At 40.2% G+C, this 24,044-nt stretch overlaps 4 protein-coding genes across 4 annotated transcripts in view; all 4 read left to right on the top strand.

Annotated features, from left to right (window-relative positions):
• Positions 1-2,184: 2,184 nt before the first annotated feature.
• Positions 2,185-4,614, top strand: LOC308075590 (protocadherin gamma-A9-like; the record flags this gene model as incomplete). The annotated part of the gene is made up of 1 exon (XM_080415536.1): positions 2,185-4,614. One exon carries the CDS (start codon positions 2,185-2,187, stop codon positions 4,612-4,614), a length of 2,430 nt encoding a protein of 809 aa, XP_080271662.1.
• Positions 4,615-8,845: 4,231 nt separating this feature from the next.
• On the top strand, positions 8,846-15,744 carry LOC308075589 (protocadherin gamma-A11-like; the record flags this gene model as incomplete). The annotated part of the gene is made up of 2 exons (XM_080415535.1): positions 8,846-9,160; positions 13,451-15,744. The coding sequence occupies 2 exons, from the start codon at positions 8,846-8,848 to the stop codon at positions 15,539-15,541; spliced, it is 2,406 nt and encodes an 801-aa protein (XP_080271661.1). The 3' UTR covers positions 15,542-15,744.
• Positions 15,745-18,742: 2,998 nt separating this feature from the next.
• LOC308075588 (protocadherin gamma-A12-like) overlaps positions 18,743-24,044 on the top strand; it is a gene marked incomplete at both ends in the record, with an annotated part of 29,404 nt that continues 24,102 nt past the window's right edge. Inside the window, 2 exons of the mRNA XM_080415534.1 lie at positions 18,743-18,815; positions 19,554-20,104. Of these exons, the coding sequence (XP_080271660.1) occupies positions 18,743-18,815; positions 19,554-20,104 (624 nt within the window). The remainder of the gene's footprint in view (positions 18,816-19,553; positions 20,105-24,044) is intronic.
• Positions 22,697-24,044, top strand: part of LOC308076345 (protocadherin gamma-A11-like) — a gene marked incomplete at its 3' end in the record, with an annotated part of 2,403 nt that continues 1,055 nt past the window's right edge. The window contains exon 1 of the mRNA XM_080416580.1: positions 22,697-24,044. This exon is cut by the window's right edge and continues 1,055 nt beyond it. Coding sequence (XP_080272706.1) covers positions 22,748-24,044 — 1,297 coding nt within the window. The 5' untranslated portion in view covers positions 22,697-22,747.

The following is a 24,044-nucleotide window of genomic DNA, read 5'->3' as shown; positions in this document are numbered from 1 at the left end:
TTTGGAAGCCATTTTTAGCCAATCAGGATGGAATATGAAAAATCTGAAATACCAGTTTCGTTTAATGACTATAGAGATACTGTGTACCGATTTGCGTGATGTTTGGACAAAATCTGTAGGAGTACTGTCAAAAAAAGTACTTTTAAAAAGCGGCTTCCTGGTGGCACTATAACAGGCCATGTGAAAGATTTGGGGCAAAGGTTCTGAATTGGCATCCAGGGAGTGTGTGTGCGAGTGTCGCTGCGATCAAGCCAACGGTGTTGGAGATTAGCTGTTCACACACGGACATACTCTCTCGCCATACCTTTCGGCCTGGCGGAGACAATTATTTGTATTATTACAGTATATTTGTTTTATTATTGAGCCATGTTTAAACTGAAGCCTGTAGTAAGTTCAGAGAATGTTCTTCTGCATACCTTGGTTTTAACAAGTGGTTATTTGAGTTACTGTTGCCTTTCTATTAGCTCGAACTAGTCTTGCCATTTTCCTCTGACCTCAGAACTTCTGCTCACTGGATATATATTTAAAACCTGGAAATGGTTCTGCGTGAAACTATCAGTAGATCAGCTGTTTCTGAAATACTCAGACCAGCCCCTTTGGCACCAACGCCATTTTAAAAATCACTTTGAACTGTAGCAGATCATTTCTAACTCGTGTGCATGCCTATAGGCTTTGATTGGCTAATTAGAAGGTGCAGCAGAGAGAGAGAGAGAGAGAGAGAGAGAGAGAGAGAGAGAGAGAGAGAGAGAGAGAGAGAGAGAGAGAGAGAGAGAGAGAGAGAGAGAGAGAGAGAGAGAGAGAGAGAGAGAGAGAGAGAGAGAGAGAGAGAGAGAGAGAGAGAGAGAGAGAGAGAGAGAGAGAGAGAGAGAGAGAGAGAGAAGCAAAATAAACGCTGCTTTCCTCCCTCTACTTACTGTCGCTGTCCATGGTGCTGAATTACTCTTTGCACTCTATATTATTGTCTCCGCCAGGCCGTAAGGCATGGCGAGAGAGTATGTGCTCTGTTTTTAACAAAATGCCTCAAATTATGAACACAGCATGCATTTTCTGTGAAATTTTGCACGCACATTCTCACTAGGCAGAGGAAGAAATGCCACTTGACAAAATTCAAATCAACCTCATGGTGGCGCTATAACAGGCCGATTCGTGTTTTTACCTATAACTACACCGATCTGTGTAAAACTTTGTATATGCACTCCCTAGAGGCCAAGGAAAAACCTTTGCCCTGCATTTTTCACATCTACCTTTCATAGCGCCGCCAGGAGGCCGACTTATATAAAACATTTTTTTGTATTACTCCTTCAGATTTTATCAAAATTTCACGCAAATCGGTAGACATGATCTCTATAGTCATGACGGATCTGTTAGATTTTCATATTCCATCCTGATTGCTAAGATGGACATCTAAAGTTTGCAGGAGTGGCCCCGTTTTGAACAAAATGTTGCAAATCATGAACGCAGCGTCCGATTGCGGGGAAATTTGCACGCACATTTGCACTATGTTGATGCCAAAAATGCCACCCTTTCAACATTGCCCTATAGCGCCACCAGGAGGCCGATTTTTGCAAAACTATTTTTTTAAATATTACTCCTACAAATGTTGTCCAAACATCACGCAAATAAGTAAAAATGATCTCTTTAGTTAAGTGATCCAGACGGATCCGTCTGATCCGCCTGATTTTTCACATTCCAGCCTGATTGCCGAATTCCGAACATTGCTGGCCCACGCTAACCTACCTGACCTGACGAAGAGCACTTTTTTTGCTATGGATCTGATGGGCGTATTGCTGTGATACTTTGCAACTTTTTCTTTCGGTTTTGATTAGAAATGATATGAATGACCTGCCATATGTCCTTAGTAACATTTATGGATGCAAATTCTTAAAGTTAAAGGCTGGCAAACGAGATGAGTTGATTGTTTGCATAGATTGCAATATACCCTTGGATCTGTTGTGTGGCATGTGTCCTCACGGTGTCGCTATACACCAACAGAGCGACATTGTCCAAGTAATTTCTGCATTTCCCACTGACGTGATCACATAGCTGAGGCATAAAAACTAGAATGTTGTTGAAAGCTGTTGTCAAAGCGAAGCAAGAACTTGTATTCTGCTGAATAATATATTAGTTGGATATACATTTGTTTTGATAAATACGTTGATCTACATCACTACTGCTGTTACGAAGATGGCTAAGAAGAGGCTTTTAATTCATTGCTGCAGCTTTGTCTTTTTTCTTTTTTTGTTCCAATGTGCTCATGGCGATCTAAGCTACTCTATCCCGGAGGAGATGAAGCCCGGATCTGTTGTTGGAAATATAGCCAAGGACCTCGGACTTGAAGTGGGTCGACTAGCTGCTCGTAAAGCTCGTCTTGATTTGAAAGAAAACGAGAGGAAATATTGTGATTTCAATGTTCGAAACGGGGATCTGATTGTCGTGGAGAGGATAGACCGAGAGGAGCTTTGTGGAGAAAAGCCTTCATGTCTTTTGAAATTCGAGTTGCTCTTGGAGAGTCCTTTAGAATTACATCGCATATCAATACAGATCCAAGACATTAATGATAATTCTCCCGTTTTCCAAAAAGATGTTATCAAATTAGAAATTAGTGAATCTGCTGACAAAGGAGCTCGGTATCGCATTAATCCCGCCCGTGATGCAGATATAGGCAATAATGCTGTTCAGAGCTATACACTGCAACGGAATGACAACTTTCTCTTGAATACCCAAACAACAAGTGCCGGTAGGATATATGATGAATTAATTTTAGATAAAGAGTTAGACAGAGAAGAGAAGCAGGAAATTAAGTTAATGCTGACGGCTCTAGATGGTGGTTCTCCACAGAGATCAGGTACTGTAATCATACACGTCACTGTATTGGATGCTAATGATAACGCCCCGGTGTTCAGCCAAGCTGTCTATGAAGTTAGTCTACCTGAAAACTCGCCTTTAAAAACTGCAGTTCTTACTGTGAGTGCAACAGACGCAGACGAGGGTGTTAATGGAGTAGTTACATATGAATTTAGCCAAGTGTCTGAAAAGTCACACAAATTATTTTTGCTCGATCAAGCAACAGGAGAAATTATTGTAACAGGTCACATTGATTATGAAGAGGGATCCAAATATGAAATGTTTGTAGAGGCAAAAGATGGATATGGTCTCTCTTCTGATGCAAAAGTAATTATAAGTATTACAGATATGAATGACAACGCTCCAGTTATATATATAAAATCTCTGACTAGCCCCATTCCAGAGAATGTGCTAACAGGTACAGAAGTGGGCATCATTAACGTGCATGATAGAGACTCGGAAAAGAACCAACAGATCATTTGCTCCATTCAGCAAAATTTTCCCTTTAAGCTCATTCCATCCATTAAAAACTATTATTCATTGGTGACAATAAGTGATCTGGACCGTGAACTAGTGTCTGATTATAACATTACAATAACTGCCAAAGACAAGGGCTCTCCACCTCTGTCATCTTCTAAAACTATTCACCTATCAGTAGGTGACATCAACGACAACCCACCTGTGTTTGAAGAACAATCATACAGTGCCTATGTGACTGAAAATAACAGACCTGGATCCACCCTGTGTTCGGTTTCTGCTTCAGACCCTGACTGGAGACAAAATGGTACAGTGATTTACTCTCTATTTTCGGGTGAGGTGAATGGTGCCCCTGTGTCTTCCTATCTATCCATCAACGGAGACACAGGAGTTATCCACGCTGTGAGGTCATTTGATTATGAACAGTTCAGGAGTTTTAAAGTCCATGTGATAGCCAGAGACAATGGTTCTCCTCCTCTCAGCAGCAACATGACTGTCAGTATCTTCATAACGGATATGAATGACAACTCTCCTCAGATACTGTACCCCGCCCCGGAGGGCAACTCTCTCATGACAGAGGTGGTCCCCAAAATAGCTCTGGGCAGCTCCCTCGTATCCAAGGTAATTGCAGTAGATGCAGACTCTGGACAGAATGCCTGGCTGTCCTATCATATTGTCAAATCCACTGATCCAGGACTATTCACTATTGGTCTCCACAGCGGAGAGATCAGGACACAGCGGGACATTTCTGAAACTGACAGCATGAAACAGAACCTTATTGTTGCAGTGAAAGATAATGGACAGCCTTCTCTCTCTGCCACCTGTTCCTTGTATTTACTGATTTCTGATAACTTGTCGGAAGTTCCTGAACTAAAAGATATGTCTTTTGATGAGAACAATTCAAAATTGACCTCTTATCTGATCATAGCTCTGGTGTCCGTGTCCACCTTTTTCCTGACCTTCATTATTGTCATCCTCGGTGTGAGGTTTTGTCACAGGAGAAAGCCCAGACTGCTTTTTGATGGAGCAGTTGCCATCCCAAGTGCCTATCTCCCTCCTAATTATGCAGAGGTTGATGGCACTGGAACGTTACGCAGCACTTACAATTATGACAGCTACATGACAACGGGTTCCAGAACCAGTGACTTTAAGTTTGTCAGCCCATACAATGACAACACACTGCCTGCTGACCAGACTCTGATAAAAACTCCAACAGACTTTGCAGAAGCCTTTGGAGATTCTGATTCTTCCCCTGAGGTAGGAATCTTTGTCCCAGATGTTAGGTGTTATTAACTGAGTCAATGTTGGGATTATTTTTCATCAGATATTATCCTTCATGTTACTATTTAATTTGCCGTAGACTAGACACCATCAGGCTGTCATCTCTTTCAGCATAATGTTATGCTTGTACAGTATATGGGTGCAATCGTGTACATTGTTATTCAGTCTGTTTCTTTTGATTATTTTTCTAAATGAGATGTATTGCCCTGAATTCCTATAACCCGACTGCAGTGGACAGGTGTCCACACTAGTGTCTCAAAGGGCCTCACTATTGTTGCTCTCCCAGGGGCTGAATTGTGCGCCATTATGTCTTTCTGAGTCAGTGGCATTACTCTCTTTTGATTTGTTCATTTTTATGCAGGGATATTATTTGTCCACTATTATTTTAGATAGAAGGTAGAAGATGTTATATGTTATGTTTTTTGTAAGAGCTGTTTAGTTTTTTGGGAAGGGTTGCAATAATTGAGAGAATCAGTAACCATTACCTTGACATAATTGTTTTTGTAGCAGATTTATTTTTCTCTTCAATAAAACTGCGCTTTTGCCTTTTTCCATCGGCACATTGTTTTCCCCTCATCCCCAGGCTCTTTGGGTCTTAACAATTACATTGTGGTGATAAGATAGAAGTGTGTGTGTGTGTGTGTGTGTGTGTGTGTGTGTGTGTGTGTGTGTGTGTGTGTGTGTGTGTGTGTGTGTGTGTGTGTGTGTGTGTGTGTGTGTGTGTGTGTGTGTGTGTGTGTGTGTGTGTGTGTGTGTGTGTGTGTCAAACTTTGCTGAGACAATTGGAGATTTTGATAGTTCTCCTGAAGAATGAAGCTGTAGTCCAAACTTTTATGGCTTGGCTGGCTTGCCATCAACCATTGTTATTTCCCCCCCTCACATAATGTCCACCATTATTACTTGTATCTAGATTAAGCAACAATGTCAGGGTTCATTATATTGTATAGTTTAATTGTGTGTGTAACATTGCATCTATATGTAATAGCATAGCATATAATGGCTTAAATCTTTTCAACCTTATGAACCATAGCATCCCTATTCTGGATTAGTATATAGGATTTAAGTGTTTAACTTGCAATAGGTGATTTTGGCACATCTATTCTCATATGTGCTTAATGGCTCTGGGGATACACATGTTCTTGCGTATGCTTTAGTGGCTTAGTGAGAATTGCATTTGAATTGTCAATTTGAATGATACTCCTTCAATATATTTAATTCAAGGTTGGATGATATTTTGTTGTGCATGTCACATGTAATGTGTGAGGCTTATTGTCTCCGCCAGGCCGAAATGCATGGCGAGAGAGTATGTTTTGCCCCCTGTCCGTCCGTCCGTGTGCGTCCGTGTGTACGTGTGTGTGTCCGTCTGTGAACAGCTAATCTCCGACACCGTTGGCTTGCTCGCAGCAAAACTGTGCACACACACTCCCTGGATGCCAATTCAGAACCACTGCCCCAAATTTTTCACATGGGCCTGTTATAACGCTACCCGAGGCCGCTTTTTGCAAAACACATTTTTTTACAGTACTCCTACAGATTTTGTCCAAACGTCATGCAAAACGGTACACAGTATCTCTATAGTCATTAAACGAAAGTGGTCTTTCAGATTTTTCATATTCCATCCTGATTGGCTCAAAATGGCTTCCAAAGTTTGCAGAAGTGCTCCGTGTTGAACAAAATGCCTCAAATCATGAACACAGCATGCAATTTCCGTGAAATTTTGCATGTACATTCCCACTAGGCCGAGGAAATGGTGGCGCTATAACAGGCTAATTTGTGTTTTTACCCGTAACTGCACCGATCTGTTTACAACTTTGTATGTGCACTCCCAACAGGTCAAGGAAAAACCTTTGCCCTGCATTTTTCACATCTGCCTTTTATAGCGCCAACACATTTTTGGATATTACTCCTTCAGATTGTACCCAAATTTAACATAAATCATTACACATGATCTCTATAGTCATGAGATCAAGACTGATCTGTTTGATTTTTCATATTCCATCCTGATTGGCTACAATTGACATCTACAGTTTGCATGAATGACTCGTATTGAACTAAATGCCGCAAATCATGAACGCAGTGTCTGATTGTGAAACTTTGCATGCACATTCACACTACGTTGAGGAACAAATGCCACCCTTTCAACATTGCCCTAATATATAGTGCCACCAGGAGGCCGATTTTTACAAAACTTGATTCTTCACGCAAACCTGTACATATTATCTCTATAGTCAAGTGATCAAGACGGATCCGTCCGATTTTTCACATTCCATCCTGATTGGCGAATTCAGAACATTGCTGGTCCACACTCACCTACCTGACCTGGCGGAGACCTGTGCTCCGAGGAGTACTTTTTCTAGTTGCAGCTGTATTTCATGCTGAAAACCCTTCCACAAAATAAATCAGTTGCTCACAGTTTTCATTTGTGAAATGATTGCTATTCGTCTAGAAAATGCCTGATATATGCTTTGTTGGCTGCAGGGTATTATTTGTTTCAGTGTGAGACACGTTTTCCTTTCACTGCTTTGTATTGTCGCTGTCCATGGTGCTGAATTGCACTCCAGCTTTCGCTGCCTCTTTGAGGAGCAATGTTATAGCTCTGATTTAGTGCTCATGATGCTTTTATCATTGAAATACAGCTTTTTGCTATGCAACACATTTTATACAACCTCTTTTCATGGTTATGTATTTGATAATTATTTCTGAGGTTATACAGTTAAAGGTGGCATAGATGTAAAAAAGTATAGATGGGTCATAGTAGCCCTATTTCCTGGTTCACAGAACATCATCATCGACTTTGTGATTTTTGGAGAAGAATTAAAGTATCAAAAATGGAAATACTCAAGTAAAGTAAAAGTACCTCAACATTGTACTTACGTCAAGTATACTTAGTTACTTATATTTATATTAATTTAACTATATCAGGCGTGTGTGTGTGTGTGTGTGTGTGTGTGTGTGTGTGTGTGTGTGTGTGTGTGTGTGTGTGTGTGTGTGTGTGTGTGTGTGTGTGTGTGTGTGTGTGTTCACGCGCGCGCGACACACACATATAGTGAGAAACAAATATAAGATCTTGTCTCAGACAGGTATATTATCTTATCAATATGCATCAGTTCCAGTAACTAAACAATAAAAGCCTGGAGATCGAGGCTAGAAGTGTGCAGGTGATATACATATCTAACTGTGCAGGTAAAGAGCATACCTTATGCATACCCAATCAATAGCAGCAATATCACAGTCGATTGTGCGAGGAGTTGAGCATATATACATAAAATGAGAGTAATTTAACCCAATCAAATGTAGAAAAAGGAGTCAACATACAGTAAAACACATTTTCAACCTTTCTTAATTGGTCCTAATGCTCATTATAAGTTGGTACCATTTCTGCCTATTTGGTCTGTGTCTCCGAGGAGGGCTGTGGACAGTTAAAAAAAACTACCTACCAGTGACAACATCGGTAGGAAGGTTTGGCCATTTGAAGAAATCAAAAAATATGAAAAAATGTTTTTAATACAAAAACAATGAATTCTATTTCAGCATCTAACTTCCCATGAAGAGAAAAGCTGTAGTTTGTATTAGCTTAGAATCCCCATCGATTATATGTCATTGGTAGGCAGGTTTATGAACTGTCCTTAGCCCACCAATGAGATGCAGAGAGAGTAGACGGAAAGTGTGCCTTCTTATAATGGGCATTAATGAACAAATGAAGGTATAAGGTTGAAAATGGGTGAATTGCTCCTTTACAACATGCTATCATTCTTCAATACAGATTTGTCCTTTTATTCTTCTTGGTAGATCATACTTACTAGAGTGGTGCACATTTGATTCCCCTGAAAGGATGTTTGTCTTAAATTACAATTTGGCAAAATATGAAAGCATAACGGAGTAAATCGAGTAAATTAATAATATTAAATATAATATAAAAAAAACTAAATATTCGACAGTATCTTTCCACAATGCCATGGCACACATAAGTGGGCTGCATTGACCGTCTATTTCTTATAATACCATAAAGCCAATAGAATATTTTGTAAATTGACAATAGCATGGTGTTATATCAAAGAGAAGCTCCTGGTGTCGCTGTGCGCTAAGGAAGGTAGATCAGTCACTCTTTCTCACGCTTGTGTCGACGGATACAAGGTGTTATTTCATGCGGTGTGCGTTGAAGAGCATGCAATAGTCATTCGGTTATTGTACTGAACCAAATAATACAGTTGCCGGATAGTTTTCGCCCAGCCATTTGGACAAGATGGTGAACCGTGGATTCGCCCTGAATTTCTACGGTGTTGCCTTTCTTTTCCTAAACCTGCATTTTGGCTATGGGGACGTGAGCTACTCTATTCCTGAGGAGATGAAACGCGGATCTGTTATTGGAAATATTGCCAAGGATCTGGGCTTGGCAACGAACCAACTGTCCTCGCGCAAAACTCGGATTGATACCGAGGGGAATGGCAAACGGTATTGTGACATTAATCTGAGCACTGGGGACTTGATTATTACCGACAGGATTGATAGAGAGGGCCTTTGTGGCAAGAAGGCGTCGTGTATTCTAAAAGAGGAACTTGTGCTGGAGAATCCTTTAGAACTGCATAGCATCAGTATTCGCGTTCAAGATATAAACGATAACTCACCACAGTTTACTGAGGACTTAATTTCATTTGAAATTAGAGAATCGGCTGTCAAAGGGGCCCGATTTCCTTTAAATGAAGCCTTTGATGCTGATATCGGGACCAACGCTGTGCAAACCTACGCTCTACAAAGTAATGAGCATTTCACCATTAATTTGGATATGGGTGGCTCTGGGCACAAACGCAGTGAATTGGTTCTGGTAAAAGAAATAGACAGAGAGCAAGAAAGTGAATTAAAGTTATTGCTCACAGCATTAGATGGAGGCGATCCACGGAGATCAGGTACTGTAGTCATACACGTCACTGTACTTGATGCTAATGATAACGCCCCTGTGTTTAGCCAGGCCGTCTACAAAGTCAGCCTACCTGAAAACTCTCCTCTGGATACTGTAGTTGCTACAGTGAGTGCTACTGATGCAGACGAGGGACCCAATGGTGATATAACATACTACTTTGATCATCTGACTGATGAATTTGTCGGTTTATTCTCACTTGATCATAAAACAGGGGAGATAAGAGTCACTGGTTCTATTGATTATGAAAATGAGTCATCATATGAACTGCGAATTAGAGCAAAGGATACAGCAGGCCTTACATCATATTGCAAAGTAATATTAGACATAACAGATATAAATGACAACCCACCAATGATCCATTTAAAATCCCTTACCAGTTCCATTCCAGAGAATGTGCCTCCTGGTACAGAGGTGGGCATTATCAATGTGCAAGACAGAGACTCCGATGATAATAAACAGGTTCACTGCTCCATTCAACAAAACGTTCCTTTTAAGCTTGTTCCTTCAATCAAAAATTATTATTCTCTACTCACTATGGGAGAGCTTGACCGTGAACTAGTGTCAGATTACAACATTACAATCACTGCCACTGACGAGGGCTCTCCACCTCTGTCCTCCTCTAAAACTATTCAATTATCAGTAAGTGACGTGAACGACAACCCACCTGTGTTTAAGGAACAGTCTTACAGCACCTACATAACTGAAAATAACAAACCTGGTTCAACTTTATGTTCCGTTACTGCCATAGACCCAGACTGGAGACAAAATGGAACAGTGGTTTATTCTCTCTTACCTGGCGAGGTGAATGGTGCCCCTGTGTCTTCCTATCTATCCGTTAATGGAGACACGGGGGTGATCCATTCTGTGAGGTTGTTTGATTATGAACAGTTCAGGAGCTTTAAAGTCCACATTATGGCCAGAGACAACGGTTCTCCTCCGCTCAGTAGCAATGTGTCGGTCAGTGTCTTCATAACGGATGTGAATGACAACTCTCCTCAGATACTGTACCCCACTGCAGAAGGCAACTCTTTCATGACTGAGCTGGTCCCAAAAGCAGCCCAGGGGCGCTCTCTGGTTTCGAAGGTGATAGCTGTGGATGCAGACTCTGGACAGAATGCCTGGCTGTCCTATCATATTGTCAAATCCACTAATCCAGGACTTTTCACTATTGGTCTCCACAGTGGAGAGATCAGGACACAGCGGGACATTTCTGAAAGTGACAGCATGAAACAGAACATTATTGTTGCAGTGAAAGATAATGGACAGCCTTCTCTCTCTGCCACCTGTTCCTTGTATTTACTTATTTCTGATAACTTGGCAGAAGTTCCTGAACTAAAAGATATGTCTTTTGATGAGAACAATTCTATATTGACCTCCTATCTGATTATAGCTCTGGTGTCCGTGTCCACCTTTTTCCTGACCTTCATTATTGTCATCCTGGGTGTGAGGTTTTGTCACAGGAGAAAGCCCAGACTGCTTTTTGATGGAGCAGTTGCCATCCCCAGTGCTTATCTCCCTCCTAATTATGCAGAGGTTGATGGAACTGGAACTTTACGCAGCACTTACAATTATGACAGCTACATGACAACGGGTTCCAGAACCAGTGACTTTAAGTTTGTCAGCCCTTACAATGACAACACAATGCCTGCTGACCAGACTCTGAGAAAATCTCCTACAGACTTTGCAGAAGCATTTGGAGATTCTGATTCTTCCCCTGAGGTAGGAATGTTTGTCCCAGCTGTTAGGTGTTATTAACTGAGTCAACATTGGGATTCTTTTTCATCAGATAATATCCTTCATGTTACTTTTTCATTTGCCTTAGACTAGACAACATCAGACTGTCATATTTTTCAGCATAGTTGTATGCTTGTACAGTATATGGGTGCAATCATGTACAATGTCTTTCAGTCTGTTTCTTCTGATTATTATTATTATTTTTTTTAATGAGCCCTGAATTCCTATAATCCTCTCTGGTGACTGCATTGGACAGGTGTACACACAAGTGTCTCAAAGGGCCTAATTTTCCTTCATTGTCTTTGTATTATTGCTGTCCCTGGTGCTGAATTGCATTCCCTATGTCTCTCTGAGTCAGTGGCATTACTCTGTTTTGAATTGTTCACATAATTTTCATCATTGAAAGAAAGATTTTTGTTATAGATCTCTTTAGAAGTGTTAATATTCAGGGATATTATTTGTCCAGTATTATTTTAGATGTATAGGTAGAAGATGGTATGTTTTTTGTAAAAGCTGTTTTGTTTTTTGCTATAATGATGAGAGAAGTAGTAACCATTACCTTGACATATTTTTTTTTAATAACTCTAATTGCTGAAGAAATAATCTCTCTCTCTCTCTCTCTCTCTCTCTCTCTCTCTCTCTCTCTCTCTCTCTCTCTCTCTCTCTCTCTCTCTCTCTCTCTCTCTCTCTCTCTCTCTCTCTCTCTCTCTCTCTATATATATATATATATATATATATATATATATATATATATATATATATATATATATACATTGTTCTGATTGTCATGACGTGTGACGTTTAGCCAGGCAATAAGTCAGATATAGTGCTTGTTTTTTGTCATGGCTGTCACACTTGAACTTGAACAATATCTGATTTTGTGTGTTGAGGTTGTTCTCCTCAATAAAACTGCGCTTTTGCCTTTCTCCACTCTATCGGCTTAGTGTTTTCCCCTCATCCCCAGGCTCTTTGGGTCTTAATAATTAAATTGTAGTGATAAGATAACTACTGTATAAACTGTGAAAGGACATGAACACTATTGGCAGAGCATGCACACAGATCACAGTACAGATATGAATAATGGACATTTGTGGCCTTCACTTTAGAACACAACAATCAATGGTCTGTAAAAACTTAATGTAAACTGCAGTTTTCATGTAAATAGCAGAGATAGATTAAAGTGAGTTTCAACTTGCCAAAAATATGGGAAAATGTGGTGCGATTCAATGTCACTTACAGGCCGTATTGTGTGTGTGTGTGTGTGTGTGTGTGTGTGTGTGTGTGTGTGTGTGTGTGTGTGTGTGCGTGTGCGTGTGTGAGAGAGAGAGAGAGAGAGAGAGAGAGAGTAGTGTTTATCAGGAATGTACCACTATTTAGTGGAACTTGAGACATAATCTGAAGAAAAAATGATCTAACAATCACTGAGATCCATTCCAAAGTATGCAGTTAAATCGAATAAGCAACTTACACAGACATGGTTTTGATGAGTTGTATTTTTGATAACTTGTAGTGCATGCATATTATTAATTATTGTAGTTTACAAATCTATAAGCTGTTTTGCTTCATCAGAGTTGGTGACGTGGGAATTTTTCTGGAGTGAATACTGGTTTAAACGCATTCTCATGTTTCCTTCTACCGTGCAAGATTTTGCAGTGCACTATCTGAAAGGGTCTCATGGTGTCGCTATAGGCTCAATGCAGCTAGAAGGTATATCCAGTTATCCACCCCTCTCCCCTTTTGTGTCGACGCATACGAACCTTAAATCCTTGCAGTGTGCTACTTGGCATCGAAGAAGTTTAACGTGGTTTATTGTTCGTATTTAGGTAATGTTTTGAAACTCAAAAGCTCACAGATTTGAAGGACTTTCTTGTTGTAGCGATGGGAGACACGACAGACACCAGATTGGTGTTGCGTTTCTGTGGCGTTGCTTTTGTTTTTCTTGTCCTGCAATCTGCCAGTGGAGACATAAGCTACTCGATCCCGGAGGAAATGGACCGTGGATCTGTGGTTGGAAATATAGCCAAGGATCTTGGGCTTGAATTGGGCACACTTTTCGCTCGTAAGCCCCGCGTTGAGACGGAAGGTGTCAACATTCAGTACTGTGGCATTAATCTAAATACTGGAGACTTGATTGTTGCCGAGAGGATTGACAGAGAGGGGCTTTGTGCAAAAAAGGCATCTTGTGTTCTGAAACAGGAACTTGTGCTCGAAAATCCATTAGAACTGCATCGCATCAGTATCATTGTTCAAGATATTAATGACAACAGCCCACAATTTAAACAGGAATTACTGAAATTTGAAATACAGGAATCAGCTGTCAAAGGTGCTCGTTTTCTTCTTGATGAGGCGCATGATGCAGACATTGGAGGAAATGCTGTTCAGGGATATATTCTTCAAAGGAATGAGCATTTCAAGTTGAATGTAAATACGAAGGGAGGTGGGCGAAAATATGGCGAATTGGTTTTAGAAAAAGAATTGGACAGAGAAGAAAAACAGGAGGTGACATTATTGCTAACCGCTATAGATGGCGGTTCTCCTCAAAGATCGGGTACTGTAGTTATACACGTTACTGTACTCGACGCTAATGATAACGCCCCTGTGTTTAGCCAGGCCGTTTATAAAGCCAGTCTGCCTGAAAACTCTCCTCGAGATACTGTTGTGGTTAAAGTGAGTGCTACTGATGCAGACGAGGGCATTAATGGAGAAGTACTTTATGGCTTTGATCACGTTTCTGATGAGAATAGCGATGTCTTTTTTCTAGACCCTAAAACAGGAGAGGTAAAAGTGACAGGAGATATCGACTATGAGAAAGAATCTTCGTATGAGGTGCAGATTAGCGCCAAAGATAGTCTCGGACTGGCGACGTACGCCACACTGGTGATTGACATAACTGATGTAAATGATAATGCCCCTGTAATATATCAAAAATCTATAACTAACCCCATACCAGAGAATGTACCACCAGGTACAGAGGTTGGCATCATAAATGTGCAGGATAGAGACTCAGGGAATAACAGACAGGTCCACTGCTCCATTCGGCAAAATGTCCCTTTTATGCTCGTTCCATCTATTAAAAACTATTATTCTCTTGTAACTACGGAACAGCTGGACAGAGAACTAGTGTCTGATTACAACATTACAATCACTGCCACTGACGAGGGCTCTCCACCTCTGTCCTCCTGGAAAACTATTCAGTTACCAGTAGGTGACATTAATGACAACCCACCTGTGTTTGAGGAACAGTCCTACAGTGCCTACGTGACTGAGAACAACAAACCTGGCTCTACTTTATGTTCTATTAGTGCTCGAGACCCTGACTGGAGACAAAATGGTACAGTGATGTATTCTCTCTTTCCTGGTGAGGTGAATGGTGCCCCAGTGTCCTCTTATCTCTCTCTTAACGGAGACACAGGGGTGATCCACGCTGTAAGGTCATTTGACTATGAACAATTTAGGAGCTTTAAAGTCCATGTGATGGCCAGAGACAACGGTTCTCCTCCTCTCAGTAGCAATGTCACTGTCACTGTCTTCATAATGGATGTGAATGACAACGCTCCTCAGATACTATACCCCGCTCCAGAGGGTAACTCCTTCATGACTGAACTGGTTCCCAAAGCTGCAAACCGGGGCTCTCTGGTGTCCAAGGTGATAGCAGTGGACGCAGACTCTGGACAGAATGCCTGGCTATCATATCATATTGTTAAATCCACGGATCCAGGACTTTTCACTATTGACCTCCACAGTGGAGAGATCAGAACACAGCGGGACATTTCGGATTCGGACAGTATGAAACAAAACCTAATTGTGTCTGTGAAAGATAACGGACAGCCATCTCTCTCTGCAACGTGTGCCATGTATTTACTTGTTTCAGACAACTTGGCTGAAGTGCCAGAACTGAAAGACATGTCTTATGATGAGAATAATTCAAAACTGACGTCATATCTCATCATTGCATTGGTTTCTGTTACCACCTTCTTCCTGACCTTCATTATTGTCATCCTGGGTGTGAGGTTTTGTCACAGGAGAAAGCCTAGACTGTTGTTCGATGGAGCTGTTGCCATCCCCAGTGCTTATCTCCCTCCTAATTACGCAGAGGTTGATGCCACAGGAACTTTACGCAGCACCTACAATTATGATACATACTTGACAACGGGTTCTAGAACCAGTGATTTTAAATTTCTCAGTTCCTATAATGACAACACGCTGCCTGCAGACCAGACTCTGAGGAAAACTCCCACCGACTTTGCTGAGACAATTGGAGATTCCGATAGTTCTCCTGAGGTATGAAGCTGTAGTCCAAACTGTTATGGCTTATAAACTGGCTTGCCATCAACCATTGTTATTTTCCACCCTCACATAATGTCCACCATTATTACTAGAATCTAGATTAGGCAACAATGTCAGGGTTCATTAAATTCTCTAGTGTAATTGTGTGCGTAACATTGTACGTCCATGTGTAATAGTACAGAATGTAATGGGTTAAATCTCTTCAACCACATGAACCATAGCATCCCTTTTCTGGGTTAGTATATAGGGTTTAAGTGTTTAACTTGCAATAGGTGATTTTGGCACATCTATTCGTCCTATTTGGTTACACATATCTTGCTATGCTTTAGTGGCTTAGTGAGAGCTGTGTTTGGTAGCTTTTGTTTTTTGTCAACTTTAAAGAAACTCCTTCAATATATTTCTTTCAAGGTTGGTTGATATTTTGTTGTGCATGTCACAATGTATGAGGCTTATTGCAGCTGCTGAAAACTTTTTTTAAACTATAATTTTGCTCATTTGTTGATGAATCATCCACAAAATAAATCAGTCGCTCACAGCTTTCATTTTGTAAGTGATTACTATTCATCTGCCTATAATGTCTGATATGCTTTGTTGGCTGGGTATTATATGTTTCAGTGTGAGACACTTTTTCCTTTCACTGCTTTGTATTGTCGCTGTCCTTGGTGCTGAATTGCGCTCCAGCTTTCACTGCCTCTTTGAGGAGCAAAGGTATAGCTCTGATTTGATGCTCATGATCAGTGAAAGACATCTTTTTGCTAAATGCAACACATTTTATACAACGATATTTTTATGTTTATGTATTTGATAATTATTTCTGAGGTTATATAGTTAAAGGTGGCATAGATGTAAAGAAGTATAGATGGGTCATAGATGCCCTATGTCCTGGTTCACAGCCACATCATTTGCTATAGGATGACGCTCATTGCCATCATATAACCAATACATCTTGTATCAAACATCTCAACTGTTATGGAGGCCATTACTTTCTTGTCTGTGTTTGACACAGTGTTATAATTGGAAATGTAGGTTCACTATTTTTTTCTTCCGTAATGTCACTTGCTGTTAATGTTGCTGAAACATTTACAACAGAGTATTGTCTATATTGTTTTATATTTATTAAATAAATGTTAATTTCATTATGTGGTTCTATCAGCAACAAATGAAACGATTTGCTTTTTGAAAGTCACTGCCTATGTGATCTTTTTGTGGCTCTTAGTGTATCATTTTGTACATTTCCATGCTGATAGACTCTTTTCACAGCGTCCTTTCGACTTTTGATGGGTAAATTCAGCTGAAGGAAATTACATAGATTTTAGGTATACTGTGTTCGCATGGACAGACCACTGAACAGTTAACTTAATTCTGAAGAAATAACTAAATGGAACACACCAACTATTAAAGTTATCACCTTCAGTTGCATTTACCTTCAAATGGCTGGTGTGAAAGGAGACCATCCTCTAGGGGATGATAAGCATATTTAGTCAAGGCACTGTAGGTCAAACTTCAGTAAACAATTTGTATCGCACAAGTAATGAGAAATATTACATATTGACACCTTTAAATATTATATTGACTTCAGGCACTAGTTCAGGACAACCATTTTCACAATATCATGACAATGTATCCTACAATCCTAGTGATTGTTTTGCAGTTATTCTGGTGAATGTTTAATTGTTGCGCTTCAGTACTCAGACTAAGTGAATCCAAACTATTCTGAGGTTTAGGGAATGAGAGAGAATCTGAAGAAATTATGATTTTTTTTAAATCACAGATGCAAGAGTGCAGTAGAGTCTGTTGAGGGCCACCTCAGGATTGTTGTTTGTTTTCGTAATTTTCACCGGTTTGTTGGAATTTACCATTATAACAAATTCACAAAAAGGATTACGAGGGATTTGATAATAATGGAAACTATATTGTACAATTGTGTATCTCTTTTTTTCTGGCTTGTCATCTTTGACATCATAAATTAGGCTGCACAGAGACATTAGAAGCGGTTCAGACTTAAAGGCACTAGCGTATTTGACTACATGTTGCCTTGCACTGCATTATGACAAGGTTGCATATCTTTTTGTCACTGTCATGACTATATGTTTCAGGAAATATCATGTTTTTTCATTAGCTTTGGAAAGACTTGAGAGAACTGCTTGTGAATGATGCAAATTAACTTTTCTCTTAGATATTGACTATATTTATTTGTGTAAAATGTAGAACATTGGAGTTTAAAAGGAATCTGACCGATGTTCTGTCAACTCTCATCTGCAAAATGTTGTCTTTGATATCTTTCTGTGGCACATTCAGCTCTGCTGTGTTCTAGATGGTTGAATTGATTTGAAGAGCACTACTTGTTCATTTAGGACAAAATGCTGAAAATGTAGAAAGTGCTACAGCTGTTTATAATTACTCTTAGTGTATTCCACATGGTCACAGCTGTGATCTTCCATTCATACATCCTATGTAATCAGAGAAATGTGCTATTTTAAGTTTCATGGCTTCAAGGAATTTTCAGACTTTTACTGAAATAACGTTTTGCAGTGTTATGTCTCAGATACACTCCTGGTGTCGCTATGCACCAAGTAAGGAATAATGCATTATTTGAGTCTGCCGATTTGTGTAGCTGAATACACAGCTATTATTTTGGTATTGTGGTGCAGACGAGGAGACGCACGTCTTTATTGCTTTGCAGTGATTCGGCATATTGGAGCAAATCGAGGAAGTGGGATATATTTTTTGAAATTATCAGTATCAGATATATATATAGCCTGCTTCGTGGTTTTGACGATGGGAGCGACCATATTTTGTTTCCGTTTCATTGGCGTTGCTTTTATATTTCTTGTGCTGCATTCTGTCTATGGGGACATAAGCTACTCGATTCCCGAGGAGATGAAACGTGGATCTGTGATTGGAAATATAGCCAAGGATCTTGAACTTGAATTGGGAAGACTGTCCGCTCGTAAGGCCCGTATTGATACGGAAGGTGTCAACATACAGTATTGTGGTGTCGATATCAATACCGGTGATTTGATTGTTGCTGAGAGGATTGACAGAGAGGGCCTTTGTGCTAAAAAGTCATCGTGTGTTTTGAAACAGGAACTTGTGTTAGAGAACCCTTTAGAACTGCACCGCATTAGTATCAGTATTCAAGATATCAATGACAACTTGCCCCAATTTAAAGAGGATTTGATCAAAATAGAAATTAACGAAATGGTCACGAAAGGTGCACGTTTTCTTCTCAACGAGGCACACGATGCAGACATTGGAGTGAACGCTGTCCAGGGTTACACGCTTCAACAAAATGCCTATTTCACATTGAATGTAAACACAAAAGGCATTGGAAGAAAATATGGCGAATTAGTATTAGAAAAAGAATTAGACAGAGAAGAAACGCAAGATGTGAGGTTATTGCTTACTGCTGTAGATGGCGGTTCCCCTCAAAGATCAGGTACTGTAATCGTACACATCAACGTACTGGATGCTAATGATAACGCCCCAGTGTTTAGCCAGACTATCTATAAAGTCAGTCTACCCGAAAACTCTCCCTTAGATACTGTAGTATCTACAGTGAGCGCTACTGATGCAGACGAAGGAATTAATGGTAAAGTTACCTATGGGTTTGATCATATTTCAGTTGAAAGTATTAACGTATTTTCTCTAAACCCTACAACAGGAGAGGTTAGCGTAATTGGCCCTATTGATTATGAGAAAGAGTCTTCCTATGAAATGCAGATTAGTGCCAAAGACGGTTTAGGGTTGGAATCATATGCAACACTGATAATTGATATAATTGATATAAATGATAACGCCCCTGTGGTCTATTTAAAATCATTGAATAGCCCCATACCCGAGAATGTACCAACTGGTACAGAGGTGGGTGTCATTAACGTGCAGGATAGAGACTCTGACAAGAACCGACAGGTTCGCTGCTCCATTCAACAAAACGTTCCTTTTAAGCTCATTCCATCAATTAATAAATACTATTCTCTAGTGACCACAGGAAATCTTGATCGTGAACTAGTGTCCGATTACAATATTACAATCACTGCCACTGACGAGGGCAATCCCCCTCTGTCCTCCTCTAAAACGATTCAGTTATCAGTAGGTGACGTCAACGACAACCCACCTGTGTTTGAGGGAGAGCACAGGGCATATGTGGCTGAAAATAACAAACCTGGCTCTACCTTATGTTCCGTTACTGCACGAGACCCAGATTGGAGACAAAACGGAACCGTGATTTATTCACTTTTACCTGGTGAGGTCAATGGCTCCCCGGTCTCTTCCTATCTCTCCCTTAATGGAGACACAGGGGTGATCCACGCCGTGAGGGCGTTTGATTATGAACAGTTCAGGAGCTTTAAAGTCCATGTGATGGCCAGAGACAACGGCTCTCCTCCTCTCAGCAGCAACGTGACCGTCAGTGTTTTCATAACGGATGTGAATGACAACTCTCCTCAGATACTGTACCCCGCCCTGGACGGCAACTCTTTCATGACTGAGCTGATCCCCAAAGCAGCCCAGAGGGGCTCTGTAGTGTCCAAAGTAATAGCAGTCGATGCAGACTCTGGACAAAATGCCTGGCTCTCATATCATATTGTCAAATCCACTGATCCAGGACTTTTCACTATTGGTCTCCACAGTGGAGAGATCAGGACACAGCGGGACATTTCTGAATCTGACAGCATGAAACAGAACCTCGTTGTGGCAGTGAAAGATAACGGACAGCCTTCTCTCTCTGCTACCTGTCCCTTGTATTTACTTATTTCTGACAACTTGGCTGAAGTGCCAGAACTGAAAGACATGTCTTATGATGAGAACAACTCTAAACTGACCTCTTATCTGATCGTCGCGCTGGTGTCTGTTTCCACCTTTTTCCTGACCTTCATAATTGTCGTCATGGGTGTGAAGTTTTGTCGTAGGAGGAAGCCCAGACTGTTGTTTGATGGAGCTGTTGCCATCCCCAGTGCTTATCTCCCTCCTAATTACGCAGAGGTTGATGGCACAGGAACTTTACGCAGCAATTACAACTATGACGCCTATTTAACTACGGGTTCTAGAACCAGTGACTTTAAGTTCGTAACATCTTACAATGACAACACATTACCTGCTGACCAGACTCTGAGAAAAACTCCAACTGACTTTGAAGAGGTATTTGGAGACATCGATAGTTCCCCCGAGGTAGGAACCCGCACCTCAAACACAAACACTTTTCCGCCATCACTTTTTTGTCTCACTCTAGTTTGTTATATAAGAGCATTCTTGATTGATATTTTCACCTTTTACTATATGCTGTATATTTGGTCGGGACGGGATAAAGCAACATATACACACGCATTTCAATTCGTGTGGAAATTGTCTTGCAGTGCATAATGTCGTTTGTGCGTATAGATTGTCTGTTTTCAAGTTTTCTTTCTGAAGAAAAAAGCTATTAGCCTATTATAAAATTTTTAAAATAAATATTTTTATTTAATATAAAATAATATTTTTTATCATCTGATTGTCTGCCCCCCCCAAACCTAAACAGAAAAGGCTTACAAAAAGTTTGCTTGTGAAACGCAGACTATCCTTTACGCTTGTCCATATTTAGCCAAGTTTCCTACAGTATTTTTTTAAGATTTATTAACCCGCTTTTCCAACTGTAATTTGTTTAAACACTGATGTCTTAAAGGGATACTTCACTTTAGGGCCGGGGACACATTTAAAAAAAATATTAAAAATAAATGAAAAAAGTTATGGAAAATTCATGGCCCCCTCACGCATTAGAGTGTCCTACTAATGTGTGAGGGGGCCATGAATTTTCCATAACTTTTTTCATTTATTTTTAATATTTTTTTTAAATGTGTCCCCGGCCCGAAAGTGAAGTATCCCTTTAAGCTTACATATTTGTTGAGCATATTCAATATTTTAATATATCCATTTTTATTATGTTTGTTATTCTATTTTAATTGTATTTACTTATTTGCAACGGAGCATCTAAGGTCAAGTCTGTGTGCTCTCTGGAGGATGTTTAAATCCTAGTTGTCCGCACTTCTCTTAGTGGTCTGATATTGAAAATGAATGAGTGAAAAAAATAACACTTTTGGTGGAAAAAGCTATGCTGTGTTAATTTAAACTGGTTGATTAATGTCCATGAGGCCTCTTGAAATAGGCCTATAGGCCATAAGTTATAATGCAATAGAAATGTGATCATACAACGAATCAAGACTCCCCCTCACCTAGTATTATTTTTTCTTCTTTTGTCTTGATTTATTTCTCCATAATATAATGCTTATTATTCCGTTTTTGAACCCCACCTGTCATTGTTGTAGCCTATTTCCCTATGGGGGCTAGGGGCGGGCATAACGTTTCTCGGAGGCCTTTTATTTTAGCCCCTATACAACTGCACGTTTTTACAGTGTAAAGCGGCAAGTGCTTCCCCTCTGTGTGTCTGCAATGTTCAGTTTATTTGCTATTGCAAAATGTGAGGCCGGTACGTTCATTTGTTGATGTTTCTCTTTTTAAGCGCAATGTGTCTGGCGTAAAATAATGAATTGACTTTTACGTAGCCTACCAACACATATACCGTTTATCCAAGTCCACATGTAGGTAACATAAAAGCATGAAAACAAGTGAAATGCTGCATTCAACGGAATATATATCGTCATAATCATTGATGATATCATATGCATTTAATTACTGCCTAATGGTGGTGTATAGGCCTACTGCGATGTGTTTCGGTCTTTGCGTTATTGGCATAACTATGAATAGGTGTCACATTAATGTAAGTGATATATATATATATATATATATATATATATATATATATATATATATATATATATATATATATATATATATGATTATTTTACTTAGATAACCTAATTTCGAGGTGTTCTTTTAACTTGTGTCTGTTATTTCGTAACTCTACTCAAGGTGTCGCTATGTGCCAGTTTACGTGTGGACTTTCCTCCATACTTCGGTGCAGTGTAGACAAATACAAAGCCTGAGTTGCTGCTGGCTAGCGAGGAAGCAGTCACACTATAACTGTTCACGTTCGGGCTAGGCTGTCAAGAGATCAATTTGATTGTTTCATCTTAACGAGAAGGGCTTCATTTTACGCACCACATCACAACAATGGCGCTGAAAGGATTCATCTTTCAAAAGGGAATATTTGTTGTCCTGTTTCTCGCGTGGCATGCTGCTTATGGAGACGTTAGCTATTCATTTCCCGAGGAGATGAAACGCGGATCTGTTATTGGAAATGCAGCCAAGGATCTTGGGTTGGAGACGAGCAAACTATCCACTAGAAAGGCGCGTATTGACACGGACAAGTATGGCAAACGGTATTGTGACATAAACCTAAACAACGGAGACTTGATTGTTGCAGAGAGAATTGACAGAGAGGGGCTTTGTGGAGAGAAGGCGTCTTGCGTTATAAAATATGAACTCGTGATTGAGAATCCTTTAGAGCTACATCGTATTAGTTTTCATGTTCAAGATATCAATGACAACTCGCCGCAATTTATGGAAGACTTGATCAATTTAGAAATTCGTGAGTCAGCAGACAAAGGAGCTCGTTTCTTGATAGAGGAAGCCCATGACGCGGATGTAGGCCAAAATTCTATTCAGAAATACACTCTGCAGAGAAATGACAATTTCATTTTGTCTGTTGATGGCAGTGCTGTCGAACTGGTTCTTGATAAAGAGCTTGATCGAGAGAAACAAAATGATATACATTTGCTACTGACAGCTCTAGATGGTGGTTCTCCTCAAAGATCAGGTACTGTAGTCATACACGTCACTGTATTGGATGCTAATGATAACGTGCCAGTGTTTAGTGAGGCCGTTTATAAAGCCAGTCTGTCTGAAAATGCTCCCCTAGATACTGTAGTCATTAGAGTGAGTGCTACTGATGCAGATGAGGGACTGAATGGAGATATAACGTACGATTTTGGACATGTTTCAGAAGACGTAAAGAACTTATTTACTATTGACCGTAAAACGGGTGAAATACGTGTAATTGGCAATGTTGACTTTGAAACAGTCACATCATTTGAATTGCGTGTTAGAGCAAAGGATGGTTTAGGTCTATCCTCAAACACAAAGGTGATCATTACTATCACAGATGTTAATGATAACGCCCCTGTAATTAATTTAAAATCGTTGAATAATCCCATACCGGAGAATGTGCCACCTGGTACAGAGGTGGGCATCATTAACGTTCAGGATAGAGACTCGGAGAAAAACCAACAGGTGCGGTGCTCCATTCAACAAAATGTTCCTTTTAAACTAGTTCCATCCATCAAAAACTATTATTCGCTGGTGACCACTGGACACCTGGACCGTGAATTAGTGTCAGATTACAACATTACAATCACAGCCACTGACGAAGGCTCTCCACCTCTGTCATCTTCTAAAACTATTCCGTTATCAGTAGGTGACGTCAACGACAACCCACCTGTGTTTGAGGACAATGACTACAGCGCCTACGTAACTGAAAATAATAAGCCTGGATCCACTTTATGTTCAGTTT

The sequence above is a fragment of the Gymnoscopelus braueri genome, assembly GCF_963280865.1.
Source record: "Gymnoscopelus braueri genome assembly, chromosome: 20".
In the NCBI taxonomy this organism is placed as follows: domain Eukaryota; kingdom Metazoa; phylum Chordata; class Actinopteri; order Myctophiformes; family Myctophidae; genus Gymnoscopelus; species Gymnoscopelus braueri.
Note: the sequence above shows the minus strand (reverse complement) of the source record. Positions and strands in the feature narration are given on the sequence as shown.